Source organism: Corythoichthys intestinalis, chromosome 13 (assembly GCF_030265065.1).
Source record: "Corythoichthys intestinalis isolate RoL2023-P3 chromosome 13, ASM3026506v1, whole genome shotgun sequence".
In the NCBI taxonomy this organism is placed as follows: Eukaryota; Metazoa; Chordata; class Actinopteri; order Syngnathiformes; family Syngnathidae; genus Corythoichthys; species Corythoichthys intestinalis.
In genome coordinates this window covers 56,670,964-56,691,356 of record NC_080407.1, presented here as the reverse complement: position 1 = coordinate 56,691,356, position 20,393 = coordinate 56,670,964, and the positions used below count along the sequence as shown (strand labels likewise).

Here is a 20,393-nt window from a genome sequence, read left to right as displayed (position 1 = left end):
AATCCTGAAGGAAGGCTCCATTTTTATTTATTTTTGCTATTCCCTGTCTAAGAAGTTTTTTTTGTTGTTGTCGATTTATTTATACAGAAAATTTGGAGTGGTATGAAGACAAATTGTATTTTTTGCATTCCTGGATACTTAAGAGATGATTAACAAGCTTGTATTTCTTGTGTATGTTAATACCATTTGTGTTGAAATAATGCAATTTAAATTTCCTAATAAAATCTAGACAGAAGTTTTCAGAATGGTGCTTTGGCAGTTTTTGAAAACAAAGGTTTGACTCAAACGGCGTATCACCAGAACCAATACACATGCACTGCAAAAACCCACCTCCTAAAAAATGACTGGAAAAAAATGAAATTGCCTTGTTTTCAGTGTAAATCTACTAGAAATAGAAACTGCTAGTGCTTCATGTCAATTTTACTCAGATTTCTTGAAATAATATCAGCTAGCTGAAAAGAAGCTTAAGACTTATTTCTAGTAAAAAAAAAACTTTGTATATTTAAGCTTATAAAATGTGTTTGCCACAAATGTTCTTAATTCAACAATACAGCTAGCTAATGATAGCACCAACATATTCATAGTTAGTGTTCAATGCATTTGTTGCTCTTTGCGCTTCTTCTGTCTCTCTCCTTTTCTTCTGTTCCCCTCCTGTTCGCTGCTTTCTCCTAATAAACGAGGTACGTTAAATGATCACAGTGGGAATATGTCATACTCCCATCTGATATATTTCAACTGTTTAGACTAATCGGACGGACGGACACTCAGGTCTCCATTCTCTGTGATAAGAAGCTGAACAGGAAAGGTTAAAGAAAGAAAAAAAGAAAACGTTCTTATTTCAAGAAGAGATATTGTTCAAAACATTATTTGAAAGCATTTTCCCTCGATTTAGGTGAAAAATGACCGACTTTTAGATGTATAGGCTTAAAATGGTGATATTTACTAAAAGTGGAAGAATCTCACTCATTCATCTGTTAAATAGCCTTTAAAACACAAAACAAGATTCAAATTATTTGACTAGATTCAAGAAAAATGAACAAATGAAGACGTTGTACTGTAAATTTGCAGTGTAAAAATAGAGGTCAATACAGATTTATTTTGCATTAAAGGGCAACTGAAGAGCTTTTCGGATTTCGCTCCAGTCTTTTACTCAGTTGAATTGTATTAAATGCATCATTCGCTGTCTCAAATAGTCACATTCACAAAAAAAAAAAAAATAATTGACCGCGTAGTTTTCGAGTTATGGCCATAGCAACACCATAGCAACGAGGGACGCGCCGCCCTGCCGACCGCTACCTGATGACGTAACTTCCAGGGAGCCTCGCCACCACTCTGAAGACAGAAATATAGCACAGCGCTATCCTCGCCATATATTGCATACATTTTCTGGGTTTTACTCGCGAGATTCGTCACGCCATCTCGATGTGTAGCGATGAATTGCTCACAGGAAGACTCGAGACTCTGAGTGGTCCAAAAAACTTCTCCTGCAAAGGTTTGGACCGTTTTTGTGAGCATGCATACAGGTCCCCGATCGGCTCATTGTTTTCATCATTTCAGCCACCAAAGCTTTGAAAACCTACAACAATGCAACATTGGTTTTACAAAAACCTAAGTAGAGACCTTTACTGGCTTTTATGATTCGAAAATTTGATGCACTTCTGTTGATAAACGAGGGGGACTCCTACTGCCTGTTTGTTGAAGCGCGACTTTTTTGGAAGAAGGAACAATAGCATCAAATAGATGCTGATTTGGGGCATTATTATTTGATCACCAAGAAATTATTATCAAAAATTATTAAATTAAAATTAGGATTCATCCAATATTTTCATGCTGCCGTGATTTTTTTTTTTTCCCCCCAGGAAGCCAAACATAAAAAATTAAGCGGCGGAAACCCTCAACACGATGAAAAAAGCGTTGCAAGTCAGTCGCCGCCCAGTTTCCCAAAATCAAGAGAGAGTGGGTCGAGTCATATGATGACCCAAGTGATGCGGTGTCCAGCGATGACGACGGAATTTCTTCCGTCTGCGACATCAGATGACGATGACTTAGGAGAAATAAATGTAGCAAATTTTGATGACATGAAATCATAAACTAGTCATGTATACTGTACACATTTTTAAAAGAAAAATCTAGTTACTTTCATATTTGAATAATGATTTATCTTTGTACAGCAAACACGTAATGCTACAGAAAAGAGTAAATGCATATTTCCCACTGCCATGATCATTTTTCAATGTTGTGCCAGTCCGTTGCAATCCTAACTTTGTATTGCTTACTAAATGTATGTTCTTTGATGTGTGCCAATCTGACAGCGAAAGCTGATGCCGATTCAACCTAAATCTGGTATCATTTATTATTGTGGCCTATTGAAAATTTTTTTCAGAATGTTATATATTATATACCCATAGAATACATTAAACAGTCAACAAAATGTGTCAATGTTGTTTACAATTTGTGGTTTTATTTTTTTTATGTAATTCATGCCCCTTTCAGTGCTTCAGCCTCCTCAAGTTTGGCTCTCACGTCTGGGATCCCCTGACGACACAGGCATTCTCTTGGAAGGGTAATTACTTGACGGTTTACGGCAACACCTGGAAAATCAAATCGTTTTGTCATTTCTTTTGAAAAATCAATAACGTATCATTCATTTAGCCGCATTTGGGCTAGCTTTACCATATTCAGCTCGGTAGGAGCATGTCTCATTACCGAATATCCAGTTTTAGCTATGTGGAGAGCATAGAAAAATATACAACCATGTAATCGCAAATAAAAAAAATCACGATGCTGGATTTAGGCTTACCGCTCACTCTACCGTTCGTGAAGTGTCGAGCTGTCAATTGGCGTCATGACGACATCTGCTGTGTCAAGCAAATCGTCGTTATCCGAAGCCTCAGGTTCAAACATGTAGGGATTAATTGTAGTTCATCTTTCCTGGGAGCCTTTGCCATCAGTAGCGTCACGAAAGAGCCATCCTGAATGGTTACCTTTGGTGGAAATATCGCTGGCATCGTTGTTGCTGCTATGCTAGCTGTGGATAGTCTTCTCTGTTGCATCGGGGAATCTACGTCACACTTCCGGGTTTGCGAAGGGACCATTAACGGAGTGCAAAAAAACTAAAAAAACGCAAATTATCCTTACAATTACGTGTCGATAATGTCATGGTTGTTTTGACGAACTCGTCCAACGTTTATATTCGTAAAATTACAGCAAAATCCGGAAAGGTCTTCAGTTGCCTTTTAATCATCAAGGCTATCAATTCATTGTTTTTATTGGAGAGAAATGTAGCCCTGACCGCCGTTCACCCAATCGCTTTAGTTTTATTAATGTCCGGTCCCCAGCAAAATGTGTACATGAAGGTTATGATTAATAAGGTTATATTGTCCCTACCAACATTGAGAGCAAACCTACGCCCTTGGCGAAATACTTGGGAAAAACATGTAATTGTCTGCACCGATTCCACGTCAGGAACACGACATTCTGCGTCTTTTCATTTTATTAACTCATCGGCCGCCACGGACGTTCCATCCATTTTAGACATCGCTGCCAGGTCAAACGGATCGGACGCCTACTAGTGAAAAACTCTTTTCAATTTACAGCAGGATGAAAAGACACGCCAGATGCATGATGATGAAGAGACAGAAAGCGCAGCGCACGGCTGGCCGGGCACCTCCGGTTTGGCCCGGGTACGCCGAGTCAAAATCAATAGTCGCAGACCCCGGAGTTGTCGCAGGCGTCGTCGAGTCCTCTGGACACTTTCCAGGTCAGCAGTCGCGTCAGGGCGTCGGGCGCGGTGGACTCCACGTCCGCGCTGTACTTGCCGACGATACAACGAGTGTGAGCGCTGGCCAGAGACACCTGAGCGACACGCGAGGGGTCAATGAGGGAAGCGCTCGCCGTCAACGAGGGAAGCGCTCGCCGTCAATGAGGGAAGCGCTCGCCGTCCGCGCTCCACGTACCTGAGCCTTCTGAACCAGAGACACGTCTCCGATGTCGCAGGCCACGCTGTAACCTTGGAGCAAGCTCTCTCGAGCTCGGTCGTACTGCCTCTTCGGGTCGGGAGGCGGGAGGAATCGTAAGGCCGCTCTGCGCTCGCGCACCGTCGCCTTACCTTGTTAGTGTAGACGTGGCCCAGACATAGGCACGCGTCTACCAGGTGGTGATGGAGGCTCTTACGACGGGAGATGTCAACTAAGGTCTCCAAAAGCTGGATGGTAGCGGTGATGTTCCCCTTGCTGGAACGCAACCGTGCAGACAAAGGCGTGACTCGGGCTCGTGCGTATTATTCTACGTGCTCCAGAGTGGAAGGACGAGGGCTGCCGCCGCAGTTGACATGTAAATCACATTTTCTGTTTACAGATTACAGAGTGTATTTTTTATTTTGCTTATTATTTAGGGAGATTCAAATGAGAGAAAACCATTTACTGGTCTATTTGTTTTGTCATTTAAAATGTGTTTTCTCGATACAGTTTTAAAAAAAAGTTTGAAAACGATTTTTTTTTTTTTTTTATGGCAGCCATTGAGTTACGATGTCACACTCACCCTGCCCTGTCACACCCTAGTCTTTCCTGTCCCCCCTCTCAGACATCTATCTGTGTCAGTGGCAGGCGGTGGGTTCAAAAGGAGAATTTGGTGAAATTCTGCGGTCGACAATGTCTGGAAACAATTAACTGGCTATGGAAATAACTCACGAGTCCAACAATGGTGGCAGCCCTAGTTAGTAGACCTCTCTTAAAGTCAGCGGTGAGTCACTGACAGTCTTTGGCACTGTTCCAAGTGCCGAAGATGAAGAAAGCACAGATATGTTACGGACATGGATTTTGCCGAGCGTACCTTTCGCTTAACTTGGCCACGGCCTTGTAGGCCTTGCCCAGGCCGTCAAAATCCTCTGTGGTGCTGCAGATCTGCATGGATGTGTTCAGGTACTAGGACAAAAAAAAAAAAAAAAAAAAAAAGGTTTCACATCTTACTCACTCAGTAACTTGTGCAAAAGCACGCACCTGTTCGGACGTGTCGTAGTTTCCGACGCTGTAATAGGCGAGTCCGAGCTGATAGGCGGCTTCTCCTTCGATGTATTTGTTTTCGGCTGCAAGGGGACACGGCCGGTTTTACGAGCGGCGCAGTGCGGCGCGGCGCGGCGGGGCGGCCGTGTTCGACTTACACTCGGTGGCGGTGGCGTAGCCTTTGTGGAGGAGCTCCAGAGCCCCGTAGGGGTCTCCGGCCTTGACGCGAGCGTCCGCCTGCCGGCTGTAGATGGACCACAAGCTCTCGCGGGATCTGCGGGGAAGGAAGCGACCGGACGAGTCCCGCCAACGGCCTTCGTCGGCCATGCGCACGCACAGCTCGGCTTGCTCCCTCGCCTTGTCCAGCTGACCTGCGCGCGTATGTAGAATTGTACGTGTGACAAAGTCTGTTAACGAGTAGGCGTCCGATCCATTTGAAGTGCCGATGAATGTTTTGCATACGCAACACTAACACCGCTAGCGATAGCCATATAGCCGTGGTCCTCAATTAGCAGACCGGACCACGGCACACCTCTCTGCGGACCCATGGACGAACTCAAAAACGTTAGAAGTAATAATAATAAAAAATTTGCAACACATATCATTTGTATGAATCGCCGATCTATCGCTATGCGCTAGCATAGCAGCGATACAACTATATCGCTAAATTCTTTTTCATTTTCAGTCAAATATCTTCCATGTTCTTACTTATGTTGTCATCTCTATGGCAACGATGCGCTGATTGGCTGAGAGAGCCTGCATGCTACTCGCTAGCGTGGACGGACCGCAGCAGTGTCAGCAACCTCAAACACGAGTCGCGCCCAGCACTTTGCTGTTTGTACATGCTATCATGTACTTTATTTTTCCTTCTAGAACGTGAGTCATATTGTGAGCAAACGTGATTTTTTTATTTCCCTGTGTTACCCGGCACTCTCGCTGTATGCGGGCAACGTTCAAGATCACAACGTTAAGCAACGTTCACTAACACCACACATGCCACCAATAGAAGACCGAATCTAACAAAATGGTATGCTCAAAGTTGACCGAGAAAGACAAGTGGACAACGAAAATCACCGTCTCGATGAGGAACGGAATGGCAAATATGTGTCTTTTACCAACTGCAAGTACCAACCCTATGTGCTTAATATGCTTGAAGACAGTTGCTCTGATAAAAAGTGAAAATGCTTTTTTGAAGAAAAATTTCTTCTTAAATCAGAATTGAGCAGGCAAGAAATGAACAGGTTGAAGGAGTCATATCAAGAGTCAAGCAAGGTTATTGTTAAATCTATGACACAACAACAAATTGCTTACGGAGTGCTCATTCAGAGTGCCGTGGGTGTTGGCCAAACATAAGAAGCCGTACTCTGATGGCGAAATAAGAAAAGAGTGTATGACTGAAGTGATGACAGCAATGTTCAAAGGGAGAGAGAGAAAAGGAGGAAATGACAACAAGAATCTAACAAATCTCAGATTTATCAACCACAAGACGCACTGAAGTACTGGATGATGATGTGAGTAACCAGTCAAATGCCATTTCTCTCATTGGGCAGTGTTTTACAGTTCAAGTTACTGTCATTAATTGTTGTGTTTGCACCTTAATGACAGAGTTTGTCATGTCTGTTCTGAACGAGCGAACATGTACTGTACTACTTGCGCATTTTCTTTTTAGTCCAGCAGTGTTTTGCAGTTACATCATGTATTGTCGATAGTTATTGTTTGCACCTTAATGACAGAGCTGGTCAATTATTTCGTGCACATGTGTAAACATTGTACTCGCATGTTGTTGTTATTTTGAATTTTTATTTGAAGTCCAAAAAATGTTTTGTTATTTTTTTTTAATCAGAATGTACACTGTATTTTTGTTTGGGCAAAAGAAAACCATTTTTAACCACCATGGACCGGCCTTGTAGTTGACCGACATGAATAAATGGACACATGCTTGTATGAAAAAAAGAATTGTGGACCTTCAAGATTTGTATTTGAGGGCCCCTGCCGTATAGCAAGGGAAAGACAAGGACGGAAAGAACCTTGCTGCAAGTAGAGCTCTGCCAAGCAGGCGCGTCCCTCAGTGGCGTGCCTCCCGCATCCGTCTTCGCGCGCGTCCGTGCAGGTGTGGTAGAAGTGCAAGCTGAGCCACAGGTCCTCCAACTCCCGCGTGAAGTAGGCGCCCAAATGCAGACGCTGCTCGTAAGCCGCCGGCCATTGACCTGCGGCGGGCGGAGGGAGGGAGGAAGCAGGGTTTATCGGGGACCGACCGACCGCCGCCGCGCGCCCGTACCTACCCTCCCGTTGCGCACGTTCGGCGCGACTCAGGTGCAGACCGATGCTCTCCACTTTGGCGTGCTGCTCCTCCAGCGGCGTCTGAAGACTGAGCGCCGAGTTGATCTCCGCCGCCTCCCTTCGCTCCTGATCCAAACGCAGTAATAGGAAGAGCTCCGAGAAGGACCTGCGGAAGATTAAGTCTCGAGCGCTTCTGCCTTTGACGATGGCGTCCGTCCGTCCGCTCGCTCGCTCGCGGCCTACCTGTGGAAGCCGTGCTGGAGCAGTCCCACGCAGATGTTCTGTTTTCGACTGTTGATGAACCTACGTTGATCGGGGGCAAACGTTGAATCCATTTGAAAGTGACTGACGTCAGAAAACCAAACGCTCGCTCACTCACTTTGCAATGTCTTCCCTGGAGAGACTGTGTGCGGATTTATCTGGAGTTGCTTGGACAGGCGTCCTGCACGGGCCCAAGGAATAATGTTCCGCCTTTCATAAGCGTTAGGAACTTCCGACTGTACTCGACTGACCTGCTTTTCTGCCTCCTGACCCTCGAGGTAACCCCCGGTAGAGCGCCGCCGAGTGGAGATTGCATTCTCGGCCGGGCGGGAGGGCGAGGCCAAGTCGGTACAAAGGTAGGAAGCGACTTGTCTCATCTAAATCTTTTCAAACGTCCGGGACACAATGTCACGTCGCTTCATCGCATACCACACATTTTCAAGGATCGAGCGAGATTGAACGCGAACGTTTTGAGTCACGCTGGCCAACTCGCGCTAGGGCATACGCGACGGTTATTCACGTCGCTATACCTCAATACTACTGGACTTGGACTTGTTAAAAGCTCATTCCGCTCGAAACACTTGGGGAAATTCCGCTACCATTTACCATTTTGAGCTTACCTCTCTCCGCTCGCTCGTTGTAGCGACGGTGACGTCGCGCGACGCGCCTCCGAGCGACAACCGTCTTGTCTCCATGGCAACCGGGCCCAACCGGAAACATTTGAAAGCAACAGAGCGGTGCCAATTCAAAGTGAAGGGGAGCGTTTGTAATGGATACTACAATTTTATGAAACAAGGTGGCCAAATATTAAGCGCAGAACTTCGTTGCCGTTGACAGACGTCCGATCCTTTTTCCTCCGTCTATTGAAATTGAGAACGATCGCCGAGGTCGACGATTCCGCTCGCGTCCCTCGACGGCGACGTCCGTCGCTTCTCGCCGAACGGTCCGCTCGTCACGGAAACGGCTCCTTCTCTTCTGCCGTCGTCGAACGGCCGGCGCGGGTTAGGGTAACCCAAATGAAGGTACGGAAGAAACCTGGCTTCCACGTGACAGCATTTATTCGAGATTTCAAAGAAATGTCTCGGATACAAAATCAATCGCTTGTCTCCGTCGGTCGAGCGCAGAATCTCCCTTTTTGGTGACGTGAAACAACAGAAAAAATGCCTCGCTCTTCTCTGTACGTTATTATATACTTATAAAAATCAAATGTTTAGATTATTTGTCTTATTTAAGTACACTTACAAACAGCAAGGAAACAAAAAAACACTTTTTTGGTGTCAAAATGTGCTTGCATATACAGTATATATATATATTTTTTTTTTTAATCAGCACTGCATTTACTTTAAATGTGCCTATTCTTCACACTGTAAAACAAGGATTTCTCTTAGAACAGAAACAAACAAAAAAATCACTAAATATTCTCATTCATTTCAGCCAGGTCATTGAATCGCTCACAAGCGGGCCGTTCCGGCGGTCTTAGGCGAGCGCTCGCTTGAGCCACTGCTTACCTAAAACGTCGGACCGTCCGCTGGCCGTCGATTCGATACCACGCGGGCTTTCTTTGACTTCAGACAGTATTAAAACCTGAGCGTTCGGTCCGCTCGCGTGACGAGCGAGCGCGGGTCGTCTAAGGCGAGGAGGAGCGACGCGGCGCGGTCTTTCGTCACAGTAGAAACAGAGGGCACCCCCTCCGTGCGCCAACGTCATCACGCGGCAAGCGACAATTACGTTAAGACACAAATAATCAGAAGAATTGGAAATAGTCTTCATGAAGGCAACCGATCCATCGCACGTTATTGAGACACGGATGCGGAAGGAAGCGCTACTCGCGACGAGCACTTTCCCGGAGGTCTCTTAGAACAGAGAATCCACCGAGGGCTTTTTTTTTTTTTCTCTCTCTCTCTCTCTCTCCTTCTCTTTCTCGACGCTCGGCTAGTCGAGGCGGTCAAAATATGTCCGGGCATCCCTCCCAGCAGCCGCGCTCCTTGGCTTCCCAGTAGCCGCCCTTATAGACGTGGACCTGCTCCCCCGTGATCGGGTCCCGGCAGCGCTCGAACCAAAGCGCCTTGTAGAGGTCGTGAGATCCGCCTGAGGAGCGCAAACGATCGCCGTTAGCCGAGAAGGTCAAAAAGCCCGGCCGGAGAAGAAGCCGCCGATGACAGAGAAAGAAAAGGAATACTTGCTTTTTAGCGAAGGATCAGTAATAGAATCCTCATCGGCAGCTTTTCAAAAGAGAATTGAAACAGGATTTTTCCCCCCCCCCCGATCCTTACGTTCAATCCCCTTTGCGTGTCCCTCCAGGATTTCATCAAGGTTTTTGTCATTTTTAGTCCTAGCGCGTTTCGACACGGGATATTTGTGCTTACAAAACTCAAATGAAGGGAAGACGTGGACAAAATGACTACTGTTACGTTAGCCGTCACGATATTTCACCAACGAACACGGGATCGGGATGTCCGCTACGTCACTAAAATATGCCAGCCGTCCCTGTTCAAACGTCAGTTGAGTATCAGCAACGATCGGTCGAGCCGGCCGGCAAACGGGCGGAAATCCCGGAAGGACCGCCTCGACGGACGGACGGAAGCGCGTCTCACCTTCGTCGGGGTGGCCGGAGGCGCGCTGGCCCAGAGCCTCCCTCTCACGCTCGCGCCGGGCGACGCGCTGCTTCTCCTCCAGCCGCTGCTTCTCGCCGTTGGCCTCGTCCCAACGGCCGTCCTCCATCAGCCTCTGGTCGGGTCGGCGCCGGCTGTCGGTGGGCGCCACGGGCTCCTCGGGCTCGTTCAGGGTCAGCGCCAAGGCGGTGAAATAGTACATGGTCTCCGCGCCTTCGCTACGCTCCGGCAGAGAAGGGGAAAAATGCAAGAGGCGTCCCTGCGCCGGCCGGCCGGCCCGCAGCGTTTCCGCACACTTACGGTAAAGGGTTCCTCCGCCACACCTCTCGGGCTTTCAGGGTTTGGTAGACTGTCTTCTGCTTGCCCTCCGAGCCGTTCTCCCCGCCGCGGCTGCTCTGCATCACCCGGGAGAACTCCATCTTCTCGTCCCACGTGCCCGACAGAACGTAGTGCGCCTTGCCTTCCTTGTCCATCACCACGCCCGTCACCTGAAAAGGCGGAGGGAGGGTCCTCGGCGCCCGTGTTCCAAAAAAAAGCAGCGGAAGAAGAAAAACTGACCTTTCTGGCCACATCTCTGGAAAAGTAACTGTACGGAGCAAACTTCAAATGGCAGCGGTCTCCGGTGGTGTGGTTCACCACGTCGATCTCCCCCGACTGAAACCAGAGAGGAAAATGGAGAGAGAGAAAATGCTTCAATCGTGGGAGCCAGATTGACCCGGAACGCCGTTTGTCAGCGGTTCCTCGCTGAGGCGCCGCAAAAGTAAGTATTGTCATCGAGTCCCACCTGGTCAATCCAGAGTTTCCCCACGATGATGTTGTGCACGGTGGTGGTGACTTTCTTCCACGTGTAGTGATTGTTGCCCTTCTGGAAGATGGCGTGAATGGTCCCTGCGGCCGAACGGACGGAGCGTCAGCGCCGAGGAGGAAACGCCGGTCTCCGCGTCGCGCTTACCCAAGGGCATGATGGAGAGATATTTGCCCCGGAATTTGCTGGCCACCGTGATTTCCTGCCGAAGGGTCCAGCCTCGATCGGAGACGGCGTGGTGGGCGGCGGCCGGCGGGTGGTGACTGACCTGGAGGCGGCCGGCGGCGGAGGTCAAAGGAGCGGGGGCCGGCCGGGCCCATCGGCGGAAAGCCTCACCTGCTCGCAGAGGGAGCGGTAACCGCTCTCCCGCCGGCGGTCCAGCTCGAAAGTTTCGCCCAGCAGCGGGTTGAAGGGCTTGCCCGTGCGATGGACCGTCGTGGAGTAGGACGACACGGAGAAGGCGGCCACGTAGCACATCTGCTCCAGCGAGCTGTGGCACTTGCTCGCCTTGTCCAGCAGCTCGTGGTACTCCAGGTCCTCGGACAGACGCTGCAGCATGGAAATGGGCTCGTTGAAGTTCACCTTGGAGACGGAAAGGTAGAAAAGAAGCAAAAAAAAAAAAAAAACATTTTCACCGATTTTTTGCCTTTCACTAAAGTTTGCTCCTGCCAGTTTTTGGTTTTTTTTTGACGACAACAACAACAAAACTTCCGATGTACAAAAAGTATGACGAGACTACCGTCTGAACTGAAACCATCGCTAACCAGTGTTGTTAATAACGGCGTTATTTTTTTCAGTAGTGAGTAATCTAATGAATTTCTTTTCTCATCTTGGCAACGCCGTTACTGAGGCGGGAAAGGCGTGCGTAACTAAGTTGGTTGAATAAAAAAAGTCCGAGAGACGGACTCACGGAGACGAGAGAGCAGAGCAGGAGTGGGGAAGACGCCGTTGCAAACGCGATGCTAGGTGGCTCCAATAATACCTGACTGTAGCCTACAAACTACGCCCACATGATACAGTAGATATGACATATTATAGAACTAGATGCAAATGTTGGACACGGCTGCATTGGCAACATGTTTAAGGACTACATGCGTAAACAGCCGCCATCTTAAAGCAGTAGACCTCTCAGGAAGGCTCTGCTGTAGAGATCCTTCCGAGCGAACCTACTTTTTTTTTTTTAAATCTAAAATGGTCCTAAACCGGCAAAATCTTGACTTAAATCTATCTCTAAATGATGAAACAGTTTTAAAACTTACACATGTTGAAAGTAGACAGAAGGGAACCAATGCAATAGCGGGAGCAATTTTAACAACTTTAACGGTTGATTCACAACTTTAAATGACTTCCACACATAGCAAAGGTTACTATCTAGTTATCGCAATACCCTTGTGTCTAGTTAAGTAAAGAATTGGGCTAGGGCCAATTGTCCCAAAACCCTTTAAACTTCACATTGTGTGACCATTTTTTTTTTTTTTGTTGTTGAGAAAAAAAAAAAAAAAAACATGAAAATTATCACTAGTTACTTTGCCAAGAAACGAATTACTCTTAAATTCAGGTAACTGAGTTACTAACGCAATTACTTTTTGGGAGAAGTCATTTGTAACTGTAATTAATTACTTTTTTAAAGTAAAATTGACAACACTGTCGCTAACGCTCGCCAAATGACGCGTGACCGCCGGCGGAGAATTTGGCGACCGCTACGCTACGAATAGCACTCACGGGCATGGGAATCTTGGAGAGCTCCTTGCCGATGCAGTTTTTCATGATGCTCCACAGGTTGAGGGAGTAATTGGGCTTGTCCGGGATGCGCGTGCGCCTCTTCTTAAGCGGCAACAACTCCTGCGAGGGCGACTCCTGGTTCATGGCCAGCGGCTCCTCGTTCAACTGAAAACGGCAGAGAGGCGTCAGTCGCGAAGACTATCAACTTTCCGCTCCGATGAATCCGTTCAATTGAGTCCTTCCGTTAGGAAAACGCCAATTTGCTGCTCAAATCAATTCCGGTGCCATTGTCACGGTGTATTTTGAAAGCCGTTTGGACGGAAACGCCGTCCTGTGTCGGTAACGGCGAATACAACAACTGCTGTAACGCCCTGACGTAAGGTCCGGAAGTTTGGTTTGAGCTAACATGTTTGTTTGAGGGATATATTTAGCAGTTGAGGAAAGAAAAAAAAACATCTCACCGACTGGTCGTCTGAACAAATTTCACTATTGAATCCGCTGGCGTTGCTGCTCGACCTCCTGGAAGCATCGGCATTCTGGTTAATACCAACGCGACGAACGGAAAGACGCCGGCCAGCGCTGACTTGTGGAAGTGAGGATCGGCGGGGACGGTGATGAACTCCGGGGCTTCTTCCACGGCGTCGAAGAACTCGTTATCGTCGTCCTCGTCGCTGGCCTCGCCTTTCGCCGCTCCGACGGCGGCTATCCGAGCAATCCGGGAAAAATTGGAATTTTACAATCGTGCGTGAAAGGTTACTTTTCACGTCAGTGCCATTTGTAGTTTTTTTCCTTACTCTTGTTGTCGGCGGCGGTGGCGTTAGACTGCGCGGCGGCGGCCCCGCGGAAGGCTCGCTCCAGGTGGTTGTGCTGCTTAGCCAGCTGCTCCAAAGTCTCCTCCAGCCGCACTCGCTGCTCGCGCTCGGCCTGCAGCGCCTTCTGCCACCGCTTGCTGTGCGCCTGCGCCAGCGCCAGGAAGTCTCGGCACGCCTTCGGAGTTCCGTCGGAAAGGAAAAGATGAGGACGGTCGACGACGGAGCGCTTCCGGCGAGCGCGAACCCACGTTGATCATGGCGTTGGAGGTGATGCGGAACAGCGTGGCTCTCTCCGTCACCTGACGAATTTTATCTCCCGCCTCTCCCGTCAGACGCAAAGTGTCCAATTCCGACAAAGACCTGCGGAAAATCAAACCGCTGATATCCCCTTATTCGTTCTCAATGATGGCCCTTCCATTTTGGGGTAATGACGTCAAAGAGGTCAGAAATTTCACCGTGACCATTTTGACGTGGAGGCGCTCCCGGTCAAAAAGTCGGACGCCTAGGGACGACTCGGCAACGCGGCCGCCGGGTTGAAGGGCGCTACCAAATACGGCGACGCTTTGAATTTGAAGTCGGCTCTTTTTGCGCGACGAAACAAAAGCTAAGCTAAAATAGCGGCGCCGAAGACGGACCCACCTCTGGAGAGCCGAGCCGTGCTTGGAAATGAGATCGTTGCACGTGGTCAGATCCTCCACCTTGCTGCCCAGCGTTCGGAGCGCCGACTGGACTTCGGAATTCTGCGAGGCGCCGCCGCCGCCTTGGCCGGAAGGCGCGCTCGGGGGCGACTGGGAGAAGTCGTCGCCCGAATCGTCTGTTTGGGCGGATGGCGAGAATACAACCCGTTGGCCGCCGACGAGTCAAAGCCATTAGGAATCCGATTTTTTTTTTTTTTTTTTTACCAGACTCTGGCTGAAGGCGTGCCGCTTTGGCTTTGGCCAACTCCAGCGCAGTAATCCAACGTTGTCGCTCCACCTCGCAGCTGGCCTTCAGGTGGTACGTCTGGGCGCCTCCGTTGGAGATGACAAAGTTGCACGCGTCTTCCACGCTGATGGTTGCCGTGGCCAGATTGATGGTGCCGCGGCACGTGTGACCCATTTCCGCTTGGGTCCTGAGAAATGACGCTCATGACAATAAGAAGTCTTCCGTCCGATAGGAAAAAAAAATCAACACGGGCCATCTCCTTCCATACCTGTAATAGGACAACAAGCCATTGCTCAAGACGAACCAGCGCCGCTGATAGCCCTTGATGTAATTTGTCCACTTGAAAACCCATCCCTTGTACGTGTCTCCAGCAGGGGTTGGAGTGGGCGTCTTGGGCTCGGACATCACAACCTCCTGAACCCGGACACCGATGTGCAGCACCTTCGGGATAAACAATGACAAGAAGGTCGGGGGTGGGCGGGCGTGATGATCGATCGGGGCACATACTCTTATGTGGCCTAACAGGTCAAAGTTCAACTAGTTGAAGAGCAAATAACACATCACGTACAGTCCCGTTTATACCGTGGCCCGAATCAAACGAAGAGAAAATGTTTACCTTGACGCCTCCCTCAGTTGTTAAGCCAGGCAAATGAAGTCACCGCTTATTTTGACACCTAGAGCACCACGTAAAGATGGCTACTTAGCTCACGGAGGCTAACTGGCCAGCGCACTAACGTCGACAAAGGAGGACAAAATGCGTAGAAAAACGAGCAAAGACAGCAGCGAGCGTGGCTAAAGACTAAAATGTCGCCGGCGAGTGGATGAAACATTTCTCAAGAGGCGTACGTATGGTGTCCGGTGTACAGCTGCGCACAACTAGAGCTAGCTAGCTACTTCTAACTAGCCTATGGTGCTGCTAGGTGGGTCCGACCGTAGATATCATATATATGTAGAACTACGTGTCCGATGTTGGCTGTGAGACAGACAGACAGACAGACAGCGCGGACGAGCGTCCTCACTTGTCGGTTATTTTGCGCTGCGCCGGTGCCCTTCGCTAAATATAACATGAAATGCATCACATAGCGTCATATCTATTTACAAATTCTTTCATTTTCAAACGGTTTGCTTTTTCATCGACTTCAGAGTCAGTAACTGCACCTCTGAACTAATACTTTTTTCAAAATCCGAGTTAATAGGATTTTGTTATACTAGCAACCCGCTTGTAAATCCGTCACGACACCAGCGAGTTGAAAGTATTTTAACAAAGCGAGTTGTAAGTATTTTAATGGAGAAAATCAATCACTCTTCCCGACCCAAGATGGCCACTCGTTACTTACGCCATCGACTCCTCTTTAACATCTAGCCTTCATATAGGTAGGCTCTACGGGTCCAACCGGTGCCACACAATTTGCAGCTCGGATCGAAACAACCTCTGTAGCGCGTGCGCAGAGACTCGTGTCATGTATTGACGTGGTCTTTCATCCAGTCTAGGCGATGGACAAACTCTTACTTCCCATGGAAATACGAACATCATCATTGTTTATTTGACACGCCGATGAATTGTTTATTTGACACGCCGATGACACACACACACACACTAAAAACAGACTCCGGTGGGACTCGAGCCCACAACCTTTGAATTGCCTCGATACATATCTAGGAGTCCAATGCGCTGTCCATTGCGCCAAAAAAGGGGCATAGTGGACTGCCTGCGGGGAGGAGGAAATTTTACACTATTTGCATTTTTTTCTTACTTGATCATCTCAACAATATTTACAGTCAATTATCACTTGGTGTATTGCCACTTTAATATTCATGTTACTTGTGGGATTTGAACTCCCGACCACCTGATCCAATGCGACAGACACTTGAGACCTACCAGTGCTCGTAAACCCAAAACAATGTGTGTGTACAGATACGTAAATGTAGATGGCCCTTACTGAATATATCCTCTCATCTTTTCAAAAATGTTTATTATTTGCTAGATTATTTAATGTTTGAATGATTGTGAAACCAAAACGTATTATTATTATTATCATTAAAACAATGTGAGTGTACATTTTGTTCGGAAGTGTTAGGACCTTAAAGCAGCCCAGCTGCTAGTGGGTGCGGCCCCGCGGCCGGCCACTGAGCCACCTGTTGGTTCCGATAAACCTCGATACCTTTGTTTTATAGTATATATTCTTTGCAGTCTACCAACTTCGCTGTTAGGTAGAACAGAATCAACAGATGGTGAGACGTTTTGCGTAAACGAGCAGTCGCTTTTGAGCAGACGACCATAATAGTGGTTTTTCATTGACTAATATATTTAGAAACATCACTTTATTTATATGACAAACACATGAAATAAACCATTGACATTCATTCTTGTACTTTTCCAATCATTATTTGAAACAATGGAGAAACACTGCCATCTAGGGGCTGAACTAATTCATTGCTGAAATCGCTCGTTCAGGTGCACGGTGGGAAACGCAGTGGGGGGCAATTCAAAGATAAAATGGCGTCGCGTGTGTCGTACGTTTGTCACAACGCCAATGTACACGAGCACCAAATGTAGCGCGCACTCTCCGTATATTCACCGTTCTCAGTCGTCAGTCCGATTAGGGTGAATGTCACGTAATAACCGTTGGAACAACTCTCCGTCGTAGGAGTAATGTGATTGGGTTCAGCGAATCACGTGACAGAAGCCACTTTAGCCTACCGCTCGCGGTTCTGGACCTGGAACGAGTTGACGGTCTTCCCTTGTTCGAGCCACATTCCGGACGGACGGACGACCACCGCCGCCACCATCCTCCTCCTCCTCCTCCGGGTGCATCACTGGCCACTTTCTATTTGCAGCACAGACGGCGACGATGCTCTCCGTCATGTCAGCGAACGAACACGCATATTTGCCTCTCCCCAAAACTGGGGAAAAGATTTTTTGCTTTCTTTTTTAACGGATGCCGATATTTGGATGTTTTCTAGGTCGTGAACGCCACTCGGGGACTCGGGAGTGGATTAAGTCGCTGTTGGATTATTGGCCTGCGCCTTCTTGTCACGCCGTTTGTCGCTAAAGCCCCGAAAAGAAGCCAGGTAAGCAATCGAAAAAACATCGAAAATGGTTCCGTTTTTTGTTTTTTTTTCCCTCCTCCTCCTTTTATCACACGCATGCGCACTTGGTTTTCGCGCAGCAGACAATTGCTTCTATTCGTGCGGCAGGACGGGGGAAACAAAAGGAACGACGTGTTCGGTGGGCCATTTCATCAGGAGAGCAGCACTCCCTATATCAGGGCTGTCCAAACTTTTTGCTTGCAGTTAGCATAACTACATTGTTATTATGGTATGATAGGGGTGTAGAGTTACCCCCCCCCCCGAGGGTCTGCTATTGCACAGTGTACACAACAAGTGGACAATGGAAAAGAGACAAAATGAAGATGAGCTCACCAACTTCAATCGATTCACTTTTTACAAGATATCTACCGATATAATAGGATAACCGTTGCGGGAAATTGGGCGTCCTACGTACCGTGAGATTCTCTGGTCTCCAGGCAAAATGTCTTTCCGGCGAGGCGTGGTACGGCAGAGCAAGTTCCGCCACGTGTTCGCCCAGGCGTGGAAAGCCGAGCACTGCCTGGACGACGTCCGAGTGTCGCGGGTGACGTGGGACGGCCCCCTGTGCGCGGTCAACCCCAAGTTCCTGGCCGTCATCGTGGAAGCCGGAGGCGGCGGGGCCTTCCTGGTGGTCCCGATCGGCAAGGTAGCCGCGCCTCTCCTACGCTTTCGCGCGACGCGTTTTGACTTTGTCGTCGCCGACGACAGAGCGGCAGGATCGACCAGTCGTGCCCGACGGTGTGCGGCCACACGGCGCCCGTGTTGGACATTCAGTGGTCTCCTCACGACGACAACATCATAGCGAGCGCTTCGGAGGACTGCGCGGTCAAGGTCGGGCGTCCCCTTCAAAACATGTTGTCTTTCGACTTTTTTTTTTTTTTTTTGCGCCGCCACGTGGTTCGTCACTTGTGATCTACGCAGGTGTGGCAGATCCCCGACGGGGGATTGACGGCACCCATGACCGAAGCCGTGGTCACCCTGGAGGGGCACAGTAAAAGGGTGGGCATCCTGGCTTGGCACCCGACCGCTTTCAACATCCTCCTAACGGCAGGTAAGAAACGTAAGCCGCATTCAAGACTGCCATTGCCAAGATTCTCTTGCCCTTTAGAACGCATCTGAAAGGGGTCTGACACCTTTGTCTTTTAGGCTGCGACAACGTCATTTTGCTGTGGAACGTGGGCACGGGCGAGCTGGTGTACCAACTGGCGGACGCCCATCCGGACCTCATCTACAGCGTCAGCTGGAACAAGAACGGAAGCGCCATCTGTACCGTGTGCAAGGACAAGGCCTTACGCGTGATCGATCCGCGGAGGGACACCGTCCTCAAGGTAGCCTCCCCATGTGCCGCGCCCGTTTGAAATTTTAAAGCCACGCCGCGACCCCCCGCCGCACCTCCAGGTGAGAGAAAAGGTTCACGAAGGCACCAGACCCATGAGAGCCGTCTTCCTCTCCGACGGCAAGATCCTGACCACGGGCTTTAGCCGTATGAGCGACAGACAAGTGGCGCTGTGGGATACGGTGCGTTTTCCAAAGCCGTCCGATACCTTGCTACCGGATATCTGACGCCAAGCGTGTTTTTTCTTTTTTTTTTCCAGAGAGATCTCTCCGAGCCGATGGCCATACAGGAAATGGACACGAGCAACGGCGTTCTCCTGCCGTTTTACGACCCGGACACAAACATGGTGTACCTGCTGGGGAAGGCGAGCGCACCCGACGGCGGGCGGGCGGGCGGGCAGTCGGCCCCGGGCCGCTTTTAATGCGCTTTTCTGGCGTCGTCCTCCAGGGCGACTGCACCGTTCGCTATTTCGAGGTGACGGAGGAATCGCCCTATGTTCACTTCCTTAGTTTGTACAGCAGCAAAGAGCCCCAGAGAGGGGCGGGCTTCCTCAGTAAACGAGGGGTGGACGTCAACAAGTGCGAAATAGCCAGGTACGCGGCCGTTCTCCAGGCTCCCGATCGGACCTACCGACCGCCGTCATTTTTCCCTCTTTGCAGGTTCTACAAACTGCACGAAAGAAAGGTGGAACCCATTTCGATGACCGTACCGAGGAAGGTAATCGTGACGCCGGTCGTCTGCGTTTGAACAAAGGTTCCTCTCCTTTCTTTTTTTCGCCCTGCCTTTCGCAGTCCGATCTATTCCAAGGGGACCTCTACCCGGACACGGCCGGCTCGGAGCCGGCGCTGCTGGCCGACGAGTGGATCGCCGGCCGGGACGCGGCGCCCCTGCTGGTGTCCCTGAGCGGCGGCTACGCGGCGCCGCCGTCCAAGCACCGCGACGCCGTCAGGGGCAAGCCCAGGTTGCCCTCGCAGGACTCGGGGTCGGCCGTCGCGCCCAAGGAGGACGAGGAGCCGCGCGCCCCCGCCCGGGAATCCAGCGGCAACGCGGAGAGGCCCAAACGAGAGGTTGGCGAGCGGCGCCGACCCTTACTTTTTCATCTAACGGACTCCGCTCCTTTCTCGGCAGGACGACGTCCTGACGGAGCTGCTGTCGGAAATGAAGGCGCTGCGCGCGGTGGTGCTGGCGCAGAGCCGGCGCATCGAGTTGCTGGAGAGGCAATTGGCGCGAATTGAGGACGGCGACGTGTGAGCCGTCCTCGGCGACTGGTTAACTAATCAGGTAGTTCGGCGCCGCTAAACCGCCGATCGTATCCCAGTCCTTAGCGCGTAGAGCAAATGGGAGACGTTTGCGATCGACGGAAAAAACTGAAGGTGAACTGTTGAGTGTTGTGAATTTAGTGTCGGTCGGTCGGTCGGTCGGTCCAACGTCAGCAATATCTTTTGATTTGTAGTCTATTGTACATTCCCTCTTTATATTGTATGCACTGATGACAATTCTTTCCATGTAGCAAATGGAATAAATCCTCCTTTGTATTCTGCGCACACTTTT

At 49.3% G+C, this 20,393-nt stretch overlaps 3 protein-coding genes across 7 annotated transcripts; 1 reads left to right on the top strand and 2 right to left on the bottom strand.

Moving 5' to 3' along the window:
- Positions 1-2,223: 2,223 nt before the first annotated feature.
- ttc29 (tetratricopeptide repeat domain 29) lies at positions 2,224-7,941 on the bottom strand. The gene is made up of 11 exons (XM_057854138.1): positions 7,793-7,941; positions 7,660-7,722; positions 7,524-7,583; positions 7,283-7,446; positions 7,028-7,207; positions 5,159-5,371; positions 4,998-5,083; positions 4,831-4,922; positions 4,109-4,232; positions 3,957-4,046; positions 2,224-3,855 (listed from the first exon to the last, which is right to left on the bottom strand). The coding sequence occupies exons 1-11, from the start codon at positions 7,855-7,857 to the stop codon at positions 3,700-3,702; spliced, it is 1,293 nt and encodes a 430-aa protein (XP_057710121.1). The 5' UTR covers positions 7,858-7,941; the 3' UTR covers positions 2,224-3,699.
- Positions 7,231-20,377, top strand: coro1b (coronin, actin binding protein, 1B). Of its 2 annotated transcripts, XM_057854137.1 has the most exons (13): positions 7,231-7,897; positions 17,065-17,282; positions 17,381-17,488; positions 17,944-18,152; positions 18,215-18,337; positions 18,428-18,557; positions 18,653-18,834; positions 18,905-19,024; positions 19,102-19,206; positions 19,290-19,435; positions 19,502-19,559; positions 19,634-19,909; positions 19,971-20,377. In XM_057854137.1, the coding sequence occupies exons 4-13, from the start codon at positions 17,949-17,951 to the stop codon at positions 20,091-20,093; spliced, it is 1,467 nt and encodes a 488-aa protein (XP_057710120.1). In that variant the 5' UTR covers positions 7,231-7,897; positions 17,065-17,282; positions 17,381-17,488; positions 17,944-17,948; the 3' UTR covers positions 20,094-20,377. The 2 variants fall into 2 exon arrangements, with proteins under 2 accessions (XP_057710120.1, XP_057710119.1); XM_057854136.1 differs by lacking the exon at positions 7,231-7,897 and having other exon boundaries at positions 16,749-17,282.
- LOC130927975 (oxysterol-binding protein 1-like) lies at positions 7,695-17,514 on the bottom strand. 4 transcript variants are annotated; one of them, XR_009066562.1, is made up of 18 exons: positions 17,118-17,514; positions 14,685-14,857; positions 14,395-14,603; positions 14,132-14,306; positions 13,741-13,852; positions 13,475-13,667; positions 13,265-13,382; positions 13,142-13,199; positions 12,681-12,845; positions 11,295-11,540; positions 11,106-11,226; positions 10,938-11,041; positions 10,712-10,807; positions 10,454-10,641; positions 10,136-10,371; positions 9,725-9,763; positions 8,162-9,629; positions 7,695-7,924 (listed from the first exon to the last, which is right to left on the bottom strand). XR_009066562.1 is itself a non-coding variant. In XM_057854132.1 (17 exons), exons 1-17 carry the CDS (start codon positions 17,280-17,282, stop codon positions 9,487-9,489), a joined length of 2,541 nt encoding a protein of 846 aa, XP_057710115.1. In that variant the 5' UTR covers positions 17,283-17,514; the 3' UTR covers positions 7,695-9,486. The 4 variants fall into 4 exon arrangements, 3 of the variants coding, with proteins under 3 accessions (XP_057710115.1, XP_057710118.1, XP_057710117.1); XM_057854132.1 differs by having other exon boundaries at positions 7,695-9,629; XM_057854135.1 differs by lacking the exon at positions 17,118-17,514 and adding an exon at positions 15,033-15,362 and having other exon boundaries at positions 7,695-9,629.
- Positions 20,378-20,393: the final 16 nt, after the last annotated feature.